Source organism: Lissotriton vulgaris, chromosome 2_1, assembly GCF_964263255.1.
Source record: "Lissotriton vulgaris chromosome 2_1, aLisVul1.2, whole genome shotgun sequence".
NCBI lineage: Eukaryota > Metazoa > Chordata > Amphibia > Caudata > Salamandridae > Lissotriton > Lissotriton vulgaris.
In genome coordinates, this window is record NC_141687.1 from 1834080186 (window position 1) to 1834100674 (window position 20489).

Below are 20489 nucleotides of genomic sequence, written 5' to 3' on the forward strand. Positions count from 1 at the left end.
GAAGCAAGTGAGTGACCTATTCTAGTGGCCCAATGATTGCCTATACTCAGCTCTGAAACATATTGGATTTGCCAGATACAGTGCTGGATGTCAGGATCCTGCTCGTGGCTTTTTGGGACACTTTGAGCTGAGCTATTTATAAAAATGCAGACTGGGGTTCTTGTATACAGTTTATAACGTAAGAACAGACGCGACGCGTTTTCGATTCTGGCTTGTTGATTCCTACTTTTATGCCTTAAAAAAGTCTAAGCAAAGACGAAATACGTGTCGGCTAATCGTGTGCTGAGAATTTTACATTTTGTTACAACATGAATAAAGACTGCTAAACAGCATGAACAATGACCTTTCTGGATTTCTGTTTCGGATCAATATTGTTGTGTCTTTTCCGCTTTTAGTATAGGGATATATACCCAAGGATCCCATAAATCTGATCGTTACTGTTTATGGATGAATAGTTGACTTAATGATGTGCTGCAAGAGCCTCCGTTTTTTTGTATAACCTCGCCAACCTCGGCCTGAAGCAGCTGGTCAACATGCCCACGCACAGAGCTGGACACACCCTCGACCCTGTCTTCGCAGGAGGAACAAACATCCGGTTCATCCACACCACCCAGCCTCTCTGGACTGACCACCACTGCATCCATTTCACCTTCAACACCACCACCGCACCCAAGCCTGCCCCGCAACTGCTACAAAGAAACTGGAGCAAGTCACAGAAGAACTCCTCATCACCACCCTCCTCCAAGACCCCCCCGCGCCACGACTGACACTAACTCCGCAGCCACTGAACTTCACAGCTGGATCTCCCACTGCGCCGACAAACTTGCACCCCACCAAACAACACCCTCTGAAGGCCACCGGTTCACCACTGAACTACAGGAAGCCTGACGATCTTACAGACACCTAGAGAAAACCTGGCAAAACCAGAAAACAACAGAATCACAAAACAACCACAGGGGCGCCCTGAAGGAATATCACCAGTGCATAAGAGACACCAAACTGACCTTCATAAGAGAAAAAGTCCAGACCAACGTGACCAACACCAAGGAACTGTTCAACATCATACAGCAGCTCACCAAACCCCCCAGCGAAGCTAGGGACGTCACACCTTCCCAGCAACTCTGCGACAAGCTCAGCTCATATTTCCACCTGAAGACCAAGGCCCTCTACGACGACTTCAGCGAACCGATGCCAGACAACACCTCCCCCCAATGCTGCTGACCAGCCAACCATCATGACCTGACATCCCGCTACCGTCAAACACATCACCACCACCATGCAGAAAACCCACTCAGGAGTCCCTATGGACCCCTGCCCGCAGCACATATTCCACAGGGCCGCCATCGCACCCGAACTGGGATGGACTATCAACGCCTCCTTCATGTCTGGCATCTTCCCAGATGACTGGAAACCTCGTGAAGGTCAAACCCCTCCTCAAGAAACCCACGGCCAACCCAACTGACCTGAAATCTTTCCTCCCTTTCACAGCCAAAGTCATAGAGAAACTCGTGAACGCCCAGCTGACCACCTTCATCGAAGAAAACTCCATCCTAGATGCCTCCCAGTCTAGATTCCGCAGCAACGACAGCACCGAGGCCGCTCTCCTCGCCGCCACTGATGACATCCGCTTGCTACTCAACAAGAGACACACCGCATCCCTCATCCTTCTACACCTCTCCGCAGCCTTCAACACTGTTTCTCATCGCACCCTTGTAGCCAGACTCTGCGACGCAGGAAACCGCCCTCGACTGGATACAATCCTTTCTCTCCGGCAGAACCCAGAGGATCAGAATCCCTCCATTCCTCTCCGAACTCACCGTCATCAACTGCGGAGTACCCCAAGACTCATCTCTTAGCCCCACGCTCTTCAACATCTACATGGCCCCCCTCGCCGCCATCGTCAGACAAAATGGGCCCAGCATTGTATCCTATGCCGATGACACCCAATTCATCCTCTCACTCACAAAGAATCCCGTAGACACCAGACTCTGCTTCCAGGAAGCAATGAAGAACGTGGCAGCCTGAAGGAAAGATAGCTGCTTGAAGCTCAACTCCGAGAAGACCGGGGTCCTCATCCTCGGACCCTGCAACTCTGCCTGGGACCACACCCGGTGGCCCTCCGCCCTAGGGAACCCACCCACTCCAACTGACTATGCACACATCCTTGGCATCATACTCGACTCTTCCCTCGCCATGAACCGCCAGATCAACGCCGTCGCCTCCACCAGCTTCAACTGCCTGCACATCCTCCGCAAAACTTTCAAGTGGATCCCCCCCGACTGCAGAAAGACAGTCACCCACGCACTCTTAACCAGCAGACTGGACTACGGCAATGCCCTGTACGCTGGAATCAACAGAACTCTACTACATAGACTCCAGACCACCCAGAACGCCGCAGCCAGACTTGTCCTTGTAACGCTGCAGGCATTTAGACAAATTAAAGTGAAATGTTACCTAGTTTTGGGTTTGTGCAGTTGACTCTGCAGAGCAATTCCAGTTTAGTTCATTATTGGACTATGAAACTGCAGTGACATGCCATTATGATAAAGTATTCTGCAGCTCATCTGTAGATGAAGTCCAGTATATCCAAATTGTGAATAGTGGGGATTTAGAGTGATTCAAGTGGAAATCTATTTGTGCTGTCCAAATGATTCCAGAGTAGCTGTAAACTCAGTGGTATTGCAGCATATTTTCTCTAAAACCGAAGTGGAAGACCAAGTCAGTTTTGTGTGGTGACTGCACAGTGGTAATCTAGTGTAGCGACTGCAGGTATTGTATCAGTTAAGCAGTATGATACTAACTTTCTTTTGTTAAACACACTACAAACTTTATTTTAGTAAGGCAGAATAAGAAGTACATCCTAATCCATTTTGAATCACAGAAACTTTATATTTTTTCAAAAAAGGAAAACATTTTATAGAGAATTTGGCTGCATTAGGTTCACAACATGATATTGCATGTAAAATGCCTCTCAAAATGTGGTATTTTAAAATAGGTTGCATTTTCTTGGCGTCTGCCATGGGTGTCAGTTTATTACACTCCCCATCATGAGGCTGTTTATTTGTGCAAACTGCCTCCGGTCATCTGCATTCCATAGGACACAATTGCAGTGATAAGACAGGCAATGGGAAGCTCTAGCCTAAAGTAATATACATGATGCATTGGGAAGTAGAAAGGAATTACTCAACTATGATTGATTGATCCTGAGTATTTTTAACTTGATATATCTGCAAAGTAAATTGTGTAGAAACTCTAAAACTGCACATTGTTATGTAGGGGGGGATTTGTAGTTAGCTGACTGTAGTTGCTTTATTGTAAAGTACAGACAAAAGACTAAAGGTCGTTTCAGAATGTAAGCATTGTGGAATGGAACAGAGCATTGGCAAAGTAAATTACATTTGAGTTGAGTACCCTAATAATTCATTGTTGAAATAATTACAATAGAATTAAAGCATTGTTCAATGTATGTTGTGATTTGAAAAAGGTAAGGTTGTGAAAAGACAAACCAAATTCACTGAAATATTCTTTGCCAAAATTGTAGTTTTAGGACAAATGAGGAGGTGTCCTATTAAATATTAGGGGGCGGTAATAAACTAGGATGTGATCATCAGGGAGTTGCTTACGTGCGTGTGATAATCAGCCATGTCTGTGTGTCTGTGTCACCTTTCTCCTGCAGCCTTTACCCACATTCTGGCTATGTTCTAGTTCCTTGATCTGTAGGGAACCTTGCAAAGAGTGCTTTTACCTACCCCAGTCACAAACCTATACTAACCCTACCTTCTCCCTTCTATGCCAGTTTGCAGAATAAATGTTTTTAACATTAACTTGATTGGTAAGATCCTCAAATGGTGTTAATGCTTAGCACCCCTACAACACCATGGGCGTCTGACAGTTGAGGACAAGAAGTCCTAAGGGCACATGGAGATGATATTTCCATATGGCTGCCATCTCTGAAATTACATTCTTTTGATGAAAGGTTGGTATATAAGGTTCCTTTTCTTGTTTGCAGTGAAGTTTAAGGACAAAGCTGAAACCATGAACAGCCTGGCCAAATCCACAGTAGAATCAGAGGGCAGAAAAGCATTGAAAGCCAAAGGTGAGCTAAAGGAAACGCGCCCCATTTTGTCCATAATCCTTCCATATCATATACCAAACCTTCTGAATCCATCCCAAGAATATATTTCAAGTCACCAAAGGAAAGTTATATGAACAAACCCAACACTTTGTGAGTACTGCATGAATCGCAACTAACACATAAGCACCACTTCACAAGACAGTAATCACGTATAGTGCACATGTGGATTATAGTAATTTAATGTACTGATCTTAATGGCCATTGTAACTTCACCTACATCATCACCTTATCTGAAGGCTGCTCTTATCCCTACTCTAAGGGGCATGTACACAGTGTAACATAAACACTATAAAACAGCAAAACATCACTGTTTATATTTGTGATGATGCTTATATAAAGGAGCATTTGAAAATGCAGTTCTGGGATTTCCCACACTCTTCTATGGGTTTAGTTTTCATGGGTTAGGTGAAGTAAACTTCCCAACAGAAGAGTTCACATTCCACTGTCATTGGTCTGCTCTAAGATCTAAACACCAGGCATGCTTAGTTTGTCAGTCATGTGAACTTTTAATGGATGTCTGAGTGACTTAAAAGTTAATACAATCTTCCACCTCACAGCCACCTGTTCAAGTTAAATGTAATTTAAAAAATAAAAGAGGTCACCACCCTATGACATAGTTGAAAACCTAACGCACAAAAGACAAAGTTAAAACTTGCACAGCTGGGTTTAACTTGGAAATGCAAAAGTATATACATACAATCTTAATAGGATCAAGGAGGATAAGGGCAAATACTCTGCCTCATTTCACATGAAAATTCTACGGGAGATACTGACAGGGCCCAAGAATGGGCCTGTGAGTGCTAGAGCAGATAATTACACAGGACAAAGATGACCTGGAATTGTGAGGGGATATACATACAGACATAGCTTGATCTAATGTGGATGTAAAAGAGCTACTACTGACAGACCTAGGGACTAACCTGGGAGTATCAGATCAAATACATACACAGCCAAGAAACAGCTAAGTGACTAACCTGGAAATTCTAAAGCAAATAATAATATTTATATATACGAATACATTGAAAGTGTTTTTAAATTGTAATGGTTTTAAATAATCAGACAAAGTCTTATAGGCTCACAAAAAAAAGAATAACACAGAATTATCTCAGCTAGAAAGGTTGATTAGATACATACAGAGTCTGGTATGACCTTGAAGTGCAAGAGGACACGCTGATACATCCAAATCTATCTGACCTCGATGTGCAAGAGTAGGTACTGGCACAGCCGAGAACTGACCTGGAGTTGCAGGTCACACATACCAGGAAGCTATCTGGGTGTTATAGAGCAATTGCATATGTGGCATATGCACATATAGCCTAATCTGATGGAACCTAACTCGACCAAAGCGTGCAAAAGCTGATTGGTTAAATATTCTGAGATCTGGAATAGAATTCATAAAACAGATGTGGTGCCCTCTTAGGTCTTTGGTTCTGTATTAGCTCTCAGAGGCCAGATGAGTCGTGGTCTTTTTCTAATGGGGGAGATATCAGATTCCTTGTGCAGATCCTGAAAGGACCTTCCACAAACATTTGAAAAAAGCACGACTTTATCAATACTTTGATTTTTTATCTTTGCCTCAGAGATAGGCCTCTGTTATCTGGTCTTTGTTTCAAGTCATATAAAGTGCTCCCCTCAAAACGTTGATCAAAACCTTATTCTCCCTTTCAGTTAGCAAGGCATGCTTCCTGGTAAGCATTTTAAGAACATGTCTCTTGTTGTTTGCATTATAGAAATATGTGTTGTTTACTACACAAAACATGGGTCATGGTGAGTGATCATGGAACAGACAAACACACACAACAGGCATATCAATGTTACAGGAGACAACAGCCAAAGCTCTATCATAGGAGTACTTATAAAGTACTTATGGTTAACCCATACATTGATTTGACGTGCAAGGGCTATGGATACAAATATACACACATGTACGCACAGACACACACACTCACTGTGTAAAATACGCCCCTTGGGTACTGGATTAGACCTGCATGAAAACCCTATTGAATGACTTGGAGGTGCAGTATCAGGCATACATACATGTTGTATGATCGGACCTGGAAATAATAGATACACATACATAGCTTTAGGCTGGGCCTGCAGGTTTGACAGCAGGAACATGACCTGGAAGTGCTAAAGATGGTCATCATTGGGAACCCTATATGTAGCTTGTAGGTTAAACCGCAGTGTGCTTGTCCAGAGAAATTTCCCCTTGACTTCCTAATACATAATCATGTACAACATCCTAAAATTGAACCTGGAAGTCTCGTTCAGATTTGATGAACTCTACTCTAGATTTTGCCTGAATAGCACAGAGCAGACCTGATTCTTACAAAGCCAATACACAACACACAATTCTAATGTCGATAGAGTCACTCCTATCTTTGTAGAATCTCTCTTCATGGTTATTCCTCATTGTATTATGCCTCAGACAGGTTTGTGGATTATTACTGTAAGGAAATGGACTAGGAAGCAGTTTTATTTATCCTTCGTGTATATTATTTTCTATTTCATTCATTTGAAGTTTAAAAGTCGTATTCTGTTCCAAGAATAGTTTGCAAATATTTTTTATCATTAGATCATGTATTATGATATGTAAAATAAGAAATACATTTTTTGTTTACAACAAAAAAATGAACTGTGACTATAAAGATGAATAGTAGAGCCATTAAAGTTGACATATGCACTTCCTTCTTGTAAAATACTCTGAATATGTACCACTTACTCATTTAGGGCCCAATAGAGACATCATTTGTCTGGAACCTGCTCTTCGCTGATCTGTTCATCTCTTTAGTGCTTTACTGTTGCGCAAAGTTTCTATATGGCAGTGAGGTGTAGGGATTTCTCAAGACTACTAATTTGCAAATGGAAGAGAACAAATACTTGAGGCATCTACTAAAGTTCCCTCATAGTACCCCGGCATTTAGGCCCATGAAGAACTGGGGGTCAAATATATCTCAGACCTGGTGACAGTTAAGCCACTACTATGTTGGCTGAAGATTTGGACAAACGTAGAGGTGGGACTGTCTCTCCCTAGACCACGCAATGAAAATCTCCTGGATAAAATACGTTTAGGATTCTTTTGCCAAGCTAGGGCGTGCAGATCTCTTTACCACACCGGAAACAATATGACCTAAGGACAAGGGTGATACCAAAGTTCTGCATTCAAAGTTTGCCATGGCGCAATGTGAAGCCGCTGAACTTGTTAAACACACAGTGGAAGATTATATTCTAGTTAAAACAACTCAGGGTATAGAACCATATTTAGCATTAATGATAAGGGCACGTGATAGATTTTTAATTACTTGTTTTAGATTACATTTTATTCATCACGTATTGGCGGTACCAGCAGGTTTTATTATAAACTCAGAAGAGAGAGGGCCCTGTGGCTGCGACAATAGGTCTCCATAGGATACCCTTCACTTAGTCCTTCTCTGCCTGTATTACGCCTACCCTAGAAAAATATTTTTGAAGGGCCTATTAAGAAAAGCTAGATGTAGGCAGGCACACATAGCTTTGCTGTTTTTAAAATTGTCATCTGATGTTTTTACTCTTTTTTTGTGTGGTCAACTTTTTAAGAGCTGCCCTAAAGCTAAGAATCACAAGGGGGGATTGAAGTTTTGAGGTATTTTTGTTACACCCCCGCAATAACTAGGCTAAGTGGCTGATTCATGTATGTGGTAACATTTTCACAGCCTGTTTTAGTGAAATGAACCCTTGCTAGAAATTTTATGAATTACTTGTTAGTTATATGCTTTTATGATTAGTTCTTCAAATCAAATAAAATGTATTATTATTATTATAGTGCTTTCCTGTTTCACTCACCATAGAGAAAGAGAAGAGAACATGGAGGAAGCGCTTGAAGACAGAGCAGAATGTAGCTACTGCAAGTGGTGCTATAGCATGGTGGCTGCTTTTGTTTATTGAGAAGTAGGCAGACTGTCAACTGAGGGTATGAGGGAATGGAGAAAGCTTTGATCTGAATGCACGCAAACTGATTTAGTGACAGGAAAATATTAGTTTGAGAGGAGACACAGAAACAGATCATTATAAACAGTATATTGTGATGAAATACTATAAATTGCATATGTACATTTACCCTAGATATATATTTTAACAATTGCATTGCATTGCCTCTGAACATGCAGCAATCTTGATTTTGGTATGACAGTATTTTTTATCTGCTTCTTTAATAATAAACGTTCGTGAATGCAAATCTTATTTATTAATATGAAGAACGGCTCCTCCTGTGATAGATATTGCAAAATATAATACTGCTTTTGACTAGTCTGACTGGGGTCCTTCTAATCAGGAACCCAGTCTATCTGTTTTCTCCCTAAACTGTTATATTATGTACTTAAGTACACTCTAGGTTGTATACTGGGGTACCCTTGTCAGTCCCTACTATATGGTACCTATATACCCAGGGCATAGGTACTGCAGAGGCCTCCCATGGGCAGAAGCATGTATTATGCCACCCATGAGAGGCCATGCAAAATGGAACTACAGGTCTGCCATTGCAGCTGTGTAAGTTGGTGCATGCACCATTTTCTTGAGATATAGGTTTTCTCGATCTAAGGGTCACTACACTTAAAAACTATAAGTAACCCCTATAGGAGGCCTTACCAATCCTGATGGCAGGGTGCTTGGTTCTAAGTGAGAGGGTGCCACTGCATGACCAGGACACCCCAACAGCCTAGGGAGTCCATTCTCCCAGGTTTTTAGTGAAGCAGCCATTTCCGACACATAGAGTGGCATTATGAGACCGCGTGATGACCAACTCTAAAACGGCTGGAACAAAGCCTATTGTGTGGTATGATTCCACCCCTCAGAAGCGAGCTTTGTTGGGTCCCTGGTGTTCCCGGTACCAGCCTTCCAGCCCCGGACAGCACAAAATGGTTGCTGCTGACCAGAGATACATTTCTGCCCTCCTGCTGCTGAACCAATCACAAGCAGGGAAAGGCAGAACAAAAGGCATCATGTCACAGAGCGGTGTGACCACCTCCCAAACAGGATTTTGTGTATTAGGGCTGGGTGGGTGCGCTTACAAACGACTGAAAGTCTGTATGATGGTCACATTTGGTGTCCCTGTGCATACTCCAGTTCAAACCAGTCCTGGGAACCGTTCGCTCCAGCTTTGGCGCAAAACTGGACAAAGGACACGGAAATATCCTCCCATTGTCAGACCCTCCCCTGGGAGGGTCCCCTGAATCTGTCCAACCCTCTTTCATGGGTACTTAAGGGCTTACCTGGTTGTAGGTCCCTAGATTCAACATGGACAAGATTCTGAACCAGAAACCACTGACCTTCGACCGTCTAGACATTCTGGACTTTGCTGGACTTCGAATAGGCCAGACTTCGTCACCCTCTCAGTCTGACGCATTGTCTGTGCCCGTGCACCATACAGGCTCCATGCAGGACCTGTGAAGCATCAAGGACAACTGACGATATCTCCCTTGGAGTGAAGGAGTCACTCCCCTGCATTCGCAGGCACCGCAACACTGCTGTCTGCTGACCCTGAGCTCTTACGGACTCCAAAGCAAACACAAGGAGATGATGGACGGAGTGCTGAAACTTTACACTCACCCCCAGTCACAGATATGGGTTGAATCCATCATCGTTCTTTAGCTCACTTCGTCACCCCAGTTCAGACACAGCTATATGCAAATCAGTCTTGACCATGTGCCTCATTGGAACAGTCCAGTCCGAACTGCCAAGCCATATCTTCCCTGGACCGGAAACAAGCATCCTGGGACCAGTTCCGGGATAACAGCCCTCATCAGCCAGGCTAGCTTGAACCCAGTGGCAAAGTGAGCAAGGGACCCACGTCTGGGCATACCCTGCCAACTTAGGGCAAACAAGGCAAACACAAGGAGATGATGGACAGAGCGCTGAAACTTTGCAGACTCTCACCCCCAGTTGCAGATCTGGGTTGAAGCCATCATTGTTCTATAGCTGACTTCACCACCCCAGTTCAGACATAGCAAGATGCAAATTAGTCTTGACCCTGTGCCTCTTGGGAACAATCCAGCCCAAACTGCCAAGCCATGCCTTCCTTGGACCAGAAACAAGCATCCTGGGACATGTTCATGGCTAAGCGCCCTCATCAGCCAGGCTAGCTTTAATCAAGTGGCAAAGTGAGCAAGGGACCCACGTCTGGGCATTCCCTGCCAATTTAGGGCAAACAAAGCAAACACAAGGAGATGATGGGCGCAGCGCTGAAACTTTGCAGACACTCAGCGATCTGGGTTAAATCCATCATCATTCTTTAGCTTACTTCTCACCCCAGTACAGACACAGGTATATGCAAATCAGTCTTGACCCTGTACCTCATTGGAACAGTCCAGCCCGGACTGCCAAGCCATGTCTTCCCTAGAACTGAGAAAAGCATCCTGGGACCGGTTTTGGGCAAACAGCCCTCATCAGCCAGGTTAGCTTGAATCCAGTGGCAAAAAGAACAAGGGACCCATGTCTGGGCATACCTTGCCAACTTAGGGCGAACAAAGCAAACACCAAGAGATGATGTACAGAGCACTGAAACTGTGCAGACACTCACCCCCAGTCACAGATCTGGGTTGAATCCATCATTATTCTTTAGCTCACTTCGCCACCCCATTTCAGAAACAGGTATATGCAAATCAGTCTTGACCCTGTGCCTCATGGGAACAGCCCAGCCCGAACTGCCGAGCCATGTCTTCCCAGGACCTGAAGCAAGTATCCTTGGACCAGGTTCGGGCTAACAGCCCTCATCAGCCAGGCTAGCTCGAATCCAGTGGCAAAAAGAGCAAGGTACCCACTTCTGGGCATACCCTGCCAACTTAGGGCGAACAAAGCAAGCACAAGGAGATAATGGACAGAGCGCTAAAACATTGCAGACACTAACCACCAGTCACAGATCTGGGTTGAATCCATTATCGTTCTTTAGCTCACTTCGCCACCCCAGTTCAGATACAGCTATATGAAAATCAGTATTGACCCCGTACCTCATGGGAACAGTCAAGCCCGAATTGCCAAGCCATGTCTTCCCAGGACCTGAAGCAAGCATCCTGGGACCGGTTTCGAGCTAACAAGCCTCATCAGCCAGGCTAGCTTGAATCCAGAGCCAAAAAGAGCAAGGGACCCACTTCTGGGCATACCCTGCCAACTTAGGTCAAACAAAGCAAACACAAGGAGATGATGGACGGAGCGCTAAAACTTTACAGACTCTCACCCCCAGTCACAGATCTGGGTTGAATCCATCATCGTGCTTTAGCTGACTTCGACACCCCAGTTCAGACACAGCTATATGCAAATCAGTCTTGAGCCTGGGCCTCATGGGAACAGTCCAGCCTGAAATGCCAAGCCATGCATTCCCAGGACCGGAAACAAGCATCCTGGGACCAGTTACGGGCTAACAGCCCTCATCAGCCAGGCTAGCTTGAATCCAGTGGCAAAAAGAGCAAGGGACCCAAGTCTGGGCATACTTTGCTAACTTTGGGCGAACAAAGCAAACACATGGAGATGATGGACGCAGCGATAAAACATTGCAGACACTAACCCCCAGTCACAGATCTAGGTTAAATCCATCATCATTCTTTAGCTCACTTCGCCACCTCAGTTCAGATACAGCTATATGCAAATCAGTCTTGACCCCCTTGCCTCATGGGAACAGTCTACCCAGAGCTCCAGGCAGGACCTGTGGAGCATCAAGGACAACCAATGATATCTCCCTTGGAGTGAAGGAGTCACTCCCCTGCATTCGCAGGCACAGAAAGACTGCTGTCCGGTTTGCTGACCCTGAGCTCCTATGGATTTTTGAAGGCTTTAGCAACACAGGAGGTGGGTTTCTATGTCCCTCAAGGTCCAAGCTACAATATTACCAAGTTTGAGGTCAGAATCCCTCCGTGGGGGCTGCAATACCTAAACCCCTGTGCACCACATACATTTGCAAGTGCATATGCTTGTTGGCGTTTCCCGAAACAAGTGCATTGGGCTACGAGTAGCCCCAACCTCTGACACAATTTTCTACCAAGAACTCCAGCCTCCTTGCACCGAGTGGTCTGTGGGATGTTGTTTGGTGAAATCGCTTGAGATCCTCTTGCGACTCCTGTGCCTCCTGCCTGTGAGTCCACCTGAGTGTCAACTTTGCTTTACTGGTTGCTCTAGGCCTGCCCTGACTTTCCTAGCATTGGTGAGTCTCCTGGACCTTGCCGGTCCGAACCGTACCAATCCGTGATGTTCTGTGTGGGTTGCCATTGCCAAGGCTTGTTGGTGATCCTGCCGGACACCGACCCCTCGGCACTCGACATCCTTCGTGGGACAACTGGTATCCGTCTCCTGGTTGTTATTGATGTCTCCTGGTTCCCGTAGCTGCAGAGTCAAGACCTCCATCAATGCACCAGAAGCACCCGACAACGGTGGGCATTCGTCTGCCGAGCCCCTGGTCACTTCTGAGTGACCCAGACTCTGTCCACTCTGCTTCAGGTACTCTTTGACAAGAACCCCTATTTGGATTCTAACAAACACTTTTCTTCCTTCCAGCAGCGGCTCTTCTTCGAAGTTCCACATTGAGTTTGACGGCAGTTTCTGACGTCACTGCAGATCTATACACCTGGCTTCCCTGGGAAAGGTAATTCGGGTACTTCAGTAACCACAGGTGGTTGGCTCTCCAACCTTCTGTGTTCCACTGGGTTTCTTGGAAGTACACTGGGAAGGGTCTAAAACTTTAACTGCAACTTTCCCATAGAATTGTATGGAGCACACGGTTGTGTTCCCACACTGCACCCATCCTCCGTGGGGTCCCTACTTACTCACCTATATTCTATGGCATCTGGACACTGTCTTGACTCGAGTTGTGGTTCTTATACCACTATTTTAGTATATGGTTTGGTCCCCACTGGGGCGCACTGTGTATTGGTACTGTTTACTTCCATATCTGTGCTAAAGTATTTTGTGCTTTGTGATTATCTCCGTGTAGGGGATAATGTGTCGTACTAGATAGTGTTATATTAATAAATTCCTATTTTTTCTAACTACTGTGAGGTTATCCTTTCATTGAACCAATACTATAAGGTTGCATTATGGTAAAATAAGCTGCTTAACATTCTTTCAAGACTAAGCCTGAAGGCTACTCTCCACAGCTACCACTTGGATAGCTTTCTAATTTTATCTTTGACCTCTTAAATCACCATAAGGGTTATTTGGACTGGTGCAAGGTGCCCACTTTAAATGGTGGACAGCATATACCGGGCTAACTTCTCACACGTGCTATTGATTGTAGCACCTGTCTGAAACTAGAGAGAGACTGTAGGACTCTTTCATAATCCCTGAAGCTGAGGATATTACCATGATTGGGTACAATAAGAATACACAACAGACAATCATATCCTGCATCCCTTCCCATGATCCAAAAAGGTCTGTTGTGTATCTGTCCCCTCAATTTAGCCTTACGGTGTTGCTTATAGTGTGGAATGGTTCTGTGACTATCACTTCACTGATCAGTATATCATGGATTCCACTGAATTTCCATCTCAACTTGGTTGTGGACAATCATCTTCTTTATCCTCAAATGCCTGTTAAATCACTTATCATCCTCACTGGAGACATGTCTGACCATTTGTAACAGAGGATTCACTACTGCTTTAAATGACTGACCTTAAAGCGTAAGATCACATCTAAATTATCGCCTTAGTAATCTGTGGACAATATCTTCAGGGGCAAATAAGATCCAGAGAAAGTCAATATAGTCTTATAGCCACATTTCTCCTTACATAGAAGTTGCCCTTCTGGAGACTAAAGGAGCCCAAAGATTATGTGAATGGCCAGGCTTGATTTCCCCCAAAGTTCACCTCACCTTACTTTGTTCAACACTGGCTGATCACAAAAAGTCATGTACAACCATATTCAGATGAAGAACCAAGAGTGGAGAAACTCTGACCACGTCTAGGTCTGAGAAATCTGGGGAGATGCCTTACTGTTGGAGCTTGGGAAGAAAAACTGTTTTATTTACCTGCAAGATGTGATGAACTTGAACTGCACCTGCGAGGAGCCTGTAATGTGACATCCCCCTCCCCCCCCCGTGACAACAGTCAGCCTGAAGTTACCTGATAGATGGAGACTGCTTTGGAGAGATGACATAATCTCTGCGAGCTGCTCAGGAGAAGTTTTGTCATGCAGATTGACACCTGAAGCCTGGTCCACCATCTTCTTATCCAGGAAGGCCAAATGTTAGGCTGCAACTGCAGGATTCTATTGGGGTGACATTGAGAGAGTGAGCTCAAGTTACCCGTCCTGGTCTGATACGAGGTTCTCACACAAACATGGAGTAACTAACTACCAAACAAAAGCCACCAAGGAAAACACAGGAGCACAATCTGATTGTCTCTAGCTTGAACCGTTCAACATTGCTGACTCATAGGCCAGGAACAGTTGTGTCAATAGGGGGAGAAGGAGTCAGCTTTCAGCCTGGGGCTACAGCAAGAATCACAGCAAAGTAACGTGTGCCATCCATCTGGATTATTCTTTACACCATAATGTCTGCTGAGTCCCTGGAAGAGAATGGTAGAGTACATGGGGAGGAGCTGCTACTGTCTAAACTAGTCCCTCACCAGTAGCATATCCTCAGTCAAGATCCACCCACTCAGGTATTTGACCAGTCAGGGTAAAGGGCAGGGTTATGTCTGTCCCAGCTCTATAAACAGTCCTGTCCAATATTCTGAGGGAAGCAGGCAACTGAGACCACAGGGGTGAGTGGTGCTGGAAAGAAGGCTACAGACTCGAGTCGGCTGGAGTAGTGTGCTGCAAGTAGACGGGAATAATCTTCATAGATGTCTCCTTATCTTTCTCTACAGAGTGGGTGGTATGCTCAGCCGCATACCACTTAACCCTTATGAAATATTAGAGTTAAGTGAAGAAACATCAACCTTGGTTGGAACCTCATAACAGAGACTCTGATTGAAAAACATTATTTAGAGAAAGTGAATACAAGGCATGCTATAATGTTCAGGGATGTTGGAGGCATCCAAAAGGCAATAAAATATATTGCATTCAACCGTTCAGAATTTTCCTTTCTACCTTGTGCACAATCCGCAGTGAGCTTGTTTCATTGCACAGAGGAGCTTGCCTCATCGGTCGGAGGAGGTAGCCGTGATAACTGCGCCTTGTGGTTTCTGAGCCTTGGCCTCAACACCCCTGCCTATCATAAGCGGCATCTAGGGAGAGGGGCAGCTCTTGTGGAATCCCCTTGAGCTACAGTAACTGGAAGTGTGTCACTGACTGAACACTGGCGGCCATATACCGGGTCACTAGACACCCTCAAGCAACCACTGTTTAAATTTGGTGACCAATAGGCTCTTGCTTAGTTTGGTTGGTGGGAGCTTTGGTTTTAGGACTGCCTCAATCACAGAAGTGAACATCCTGAACTAAAATCATACATATTAATCCAGAGTGCTCTACCTTCGGCTTTCTGTAACTGATGTAGTGTATTGTGGCCACTCTGCTGCACCCGCCGAGCTCCAACATCCTGACGTCAACCACTGAAGGCCCTTCATCTGTGACCGGTGTCCGCAGTTCAATATTTTTAAATTTCAGCAACATAAAGGAAGACTGTCTCTAGTGGATGCTTCATGCAGTCTCTACATAGCCCTCTAACGTGCAAGTCATAGAAAGGATGCTCTCACAATCCTTACACAAGGTCCAAGCAATCCAAGATTGCCAGTTGTGGCTCTGGCATACACACGTTAGGCCTCACATGGAAGAACATTTTGTCATATATATATATATATATAGTACTAATGCCTTGATTTTTTTCAAACAAATTATATTTGCATGTATTGGGACAGCGATAACTGTTGTAGTGTTATGTCTGCCATTTTCTGTTTTGTCATTATTTCATACTGATTGTACACACCATCGCATTCTTCATGGTGTACATAGAATTGCAGTTGGTTGCAGGCTGTAACGAGGCATCCTGAAGGATGTTATGCAAAACTATACGCGCTCTGCCTGCGTGTTCTAAACTATCTGACCGTGAAGCCGATCTGCATTTGTAAACGGTGGCATGAGCAAATATCATTGACTATGTTTTTAAATAATCCCATTGCTTCTGGTTGAAGGTTATATACTGTCTTCACCGAGGTCCTCAGAGATGGCTTGATGGAGCTCACAGTGCCTTATTACTCTTAAGAATTCCCTCCTTGGCATCACTGTGGGACTTCATTTCACCAGGTAGTGCTACAAACTGAACGGTCATCGTCCCTCTTTGGCATCAACTCCAGCTCACCTGATTACTTTGCCCCTCCTGGTAAAATGGCTTCTGTTGTTGAAGCCGCAGTCCTGGCCGATGGTCCCTCGCCAGTGGCTTGAGATTCTCATTGTCTAGCCTTGGTCATGTTTTCTGGCTGAAGACTGGTTACTTGCCTAGTTCAAGGCCAACAACAACATTAAAGTAATATTTGAGGTGCATGACTTGCTCAATCCATAAATATGATAATGGGATTGACTTCAACCTAAAACTATGTCCTGTAAAGCACATAGATTTGTTTATTGTGCCTACTGTACCTTCATATTGGCCATTACCTTGCACCGTGATACAAAATACAAGGGCACCATGGACATAATAAATGTAAAACACATGGAAAGTTTTTCAAGAGGCAAGAGAATTAATGTTTGAATGAAAATACAAAAGACTGTGATATCACACTAGGAATCAACTAGAATGCTCTGAAGATAAACTTCACCAATAATTGGCGTACAACACTGAAAACATTTACAATGCAGTCCAGTCACGTCAAGAATGCTGCAAATGATCAGCAGCAAATTAACAAACCTTTGGGGCTGAAAGGTAGCATAGGATGGATTTGCTAGACCTCAGAAACACACCAGTAAACAGTTTTCCACATACCATACCATTAAGTTCCATTACATTAAAAACATACCCCACTGATACAAAATACAAGGTCTTGTATCTTAACTTTGAAGGGATCCTTCCTAACTCTCGACTAAGGGATGAAGGAAGTATAGCTGGCTATGTCTGAGTATTCAACCAAAGGACAGCATCCTCACCAAAGCTTGCTAAAGGGAAATTAACTGAGCTCCCTCCTCAGGAAGAGTGATCACAGGGCAATGCACGCCATTGGATCAGAGGAAAAAGCTCTGCTTCCACAATTCCATCCGCTGGCTATGGTTTTCCAAACTTTGGGAAAATAGAAGGAACTAAATAGCTACTTTAAAGTCTCCTATTCCTGAGACATCCAATGCCTCAAACACTGCCAGCACATCATCCAGATATGGATGTCCGAAGCCAAAATAAAGCTCAACCAAACTACGACAGAATTCAAGTGACACCTGGAGCAGTACATATGTGAACACCCATACACCCTTACGTCAGTGCATTTCTTCCAGCGCATTCGTATGTGGATCCAGCGCTACCTCCTCTTATTTCTCATCTGTTGATAAGGTTTTTTTCTTTAAACTTTACCAGTGTGCAAGGGAAATGCCACTTCCTAAGACTACAGGCATACATCTATGACAGATCCCTAGGAGGTATGCCTCTGGTGACCAGCATTAGATCATGACTCAAAATTGTAGAGGAGTGTGCGCTGATGAATCCGAAGGCAATCCAGGACAGTGAAGCCATGCTGTATGTTGCTGAACATTGCCAGAAATCGGGCACATGCCACTCTCAATCAAAGTGTAGGCCTTGTTCTCTGTCTTCTGGTCTGTCCCACAAATGATCTTCCTCGTATTCCAAGTCCTCATGTAAGTCCAAGTCAAAAAAGAAGCAGAAGAAGTATAAGTGGGCCTTGACCCAGCATCACCACTATCCCTCAGAGAAGTTGTGAGGACATCAAGAGGCTCTGAGGTCTTGCTCCTGGTCTTCTACTGAGGAACCGACTCCACAACTGATTTAGATGCAACCTGAGTTTCCCGGCCCATCGGCTATGCCACAACACATGGCGACATTTACAATGCCATGTTTCATATCTTTGGCACCCTCCCAATTTTCGTTGGCATTCTTTCAGGCCCTATGGATCCATGGAGGCTTCCATGAGGGTTATCACCGGCGGGTCCGCCCTGGGTGCCAGCTTTGTCTTCTGAACACAGTTTGGATTAAGTTTTGACTCTGGAGACAATTCCACACATGCTCCCATGATCTAAGTTGGTGCTTGCCGTATCGATGCCGGCACTGACGCTAGAGGATAGTTCCATCTGACTGGGAACTGAACCAGTCCAGACCTCGTATGAAGCTGCGCACAAGTTCAATACCACTGCGCCCTGCTTTCATCCCTTCTTATTCAGATAAGATGGTGTATTGGTGGGGAGGATCCCCCCCCCCACTATGATATTGTCAACTTCTATATTGACCTGCAAGAGTCCAGTGGACTACATACTTTCCCTGCCATGGGGTAGGTGTCTCCCTCAGCCCCTCTATTGAAGAATCAATGTCCTTCACAATGGTCATTGGAAAGGTGGATCAAGAATTGGATTTGCAACTACCATCAGATGAAGTCAAGATGAACATCCTCTCTTAGGTTCTGCATCCCAGAACCTCTGCTTCATTTTAACAAATCACTTACTGACACCCTCTCGGGTGCCTAGCCGAAACCTTGCTGCTGCCCTCCAGTAAAAGACAAGTGGCACATCATTACAGGCTAACTACAGGCCATCCGGTCTTTTCGACCCAGCATCCTGCACGTAAAATCCTAGTGGTATAGGCTTCCACCAGCAGAGTTAATCCAAATTCCCTACCTACAACCCCGCTAGACAAGGTGTCAAATAAAATGGAGCCATTTAGAAATAGAATGTTCTCTTCTGCCAGCCTTTCCCTAAGCTCCATCAATGCAATCAGTCCATGAATTGCTGAGGAGCTATTTTTTTTATTTATTTTTTATTTTTTACAGTATAATATAGCGCGAACTTGACCCAAATCAGGTATCAGAGCGATTTACATAGCACCAGTTGCATTACATGGAGGACACATTTTTTTACTAGGCACGGGGAGATTACGTGATTTGCCCAGAATCCCAGGATGTTCAGCGTTATTGCCGAGACTCGAACCCAGTTTCCCAGATTAGAGGTCAACCGCACTAGCTGTTAGGTCAACTCCTCTCAGTTCTTCCATTGCGTTCAAGCCTTCCTCAATGGATTTACATAGAAATATGCACTGTCGTTGAGGTATTTCGGTCCGTTGTTGTGTGGGCATTTGTAGACGTGAGTGAGGATTTTGAAAGTTACTTTTCTCCACTGGGAGCCAGTGGAGACTTTGTAGGTGTTGACTGACGTGTTTGTGTCGGGGGATGCTGAGGACGAGTCTGGTGGCAGTGTTCTGTATTGTTTGGAGTTTGCAGAGTAGGGACTTGTTAATGCCGGTGTAGAGTGCGTTTCCATAGTCCAGTCTGCTGGTGATGAATGTGTGGGTGACCGTCTTCCCAAGCCTTATGGGATACTTTATTAGAAATCCCACCGGCAGTCCCAGAAGAGTTCCTGGACAATTTGGTACAGAGTATTCAGAATGGCAAGGATGCCTCAAAGTACATCAACCGCGCAGTAATAGACACAGCTGACTGCGTAGGTAGGGCAGTAGCGTGGTGCTTCAGCACCACGTGTGGATGAGATCCACAGGATTTTCAGGTGCTATCCAAGCACCACTCTGGATATGCCCGTCAATGGGTCATGTGTCTTTGGTAAAAAGGCTGCTTGTGAGTGCTTTATAGAGAGCGGAGTAACTGTGTGCTCCCTTTGCCCACCTACACCCCTAAGGCAATATCCTCAGTAATTTCACCAATTCCAGGCATCACTAAGGGTTTTTCATTCAGCCAACATCAGGGCCCTCTTAGTCCTTTTGATGCCATGGGTAAGTCCAGCAGGCAATGCACAGGCCAACAGGAGTAATGAACTTCCCAGTCGACAGCACTTCCAGGCAACTGCCCTAAAGCCACTTGAGTTTACCCTTTGCAGCACACAACCATCCTGTGGCATGCAGGATCGCTCATTTCCTCCATGGGCGGCTAACAATAGCTCTGACAAGTGGGTCCTGCAGGTAATACAAAAAGGTTACATCCTGCTATTCCTTTCTGTCCGGTTGTCTATTCCACCTACACCAGGGCAACCTTTGGAGGAACCATTTGACCGTTTTGTCCAGCCTCTTCTGAAAAAGAGTGCCACAGAGAGGGTCCTGGCCTCACAAATTGATCAGAACTTGGTGTTTTTTCCGATACTTACTGGTGCTGAAGAAGGGCAGAGGACTTCAGCCTATTTTTGATCTTCAACCCCTCAGATTCTTCCTGTGAAAGGACAAGTTCAAGATGCTCATGCTGGCCCAGTTTCTTTATGTCCTGAACAGGAGACTTACCTGATGTCTGACAATGTTTAGCAACGT

The 20489-nt window shown here is 44.8% G+C and overlaps 1 protein-coding gene across 2 annotated transcripts in view; it reads left to right on the forward strand.

Annotated features, from left to right (window-relative positions):
• The window catches only part of SLC24A1 (solute carrier family 24 member 1), a 121478-nt gene that overhangs the window by 43211 nt on the left and 57778 nt on the right, over positions 1–20489 (forward strand). For both annotated transcript variants that reach the window (XM_086958957.1, XM_086958958.1), the window contains exon 4: positions 4010–4096. In XM_086958957.1, the coding sequence (XP_086815083.1) occupies positions 4010–4096 (87 nt within the window). The remainder of the gene's footprint in view (positions 1–4009; positions 4097–20489) is intronic.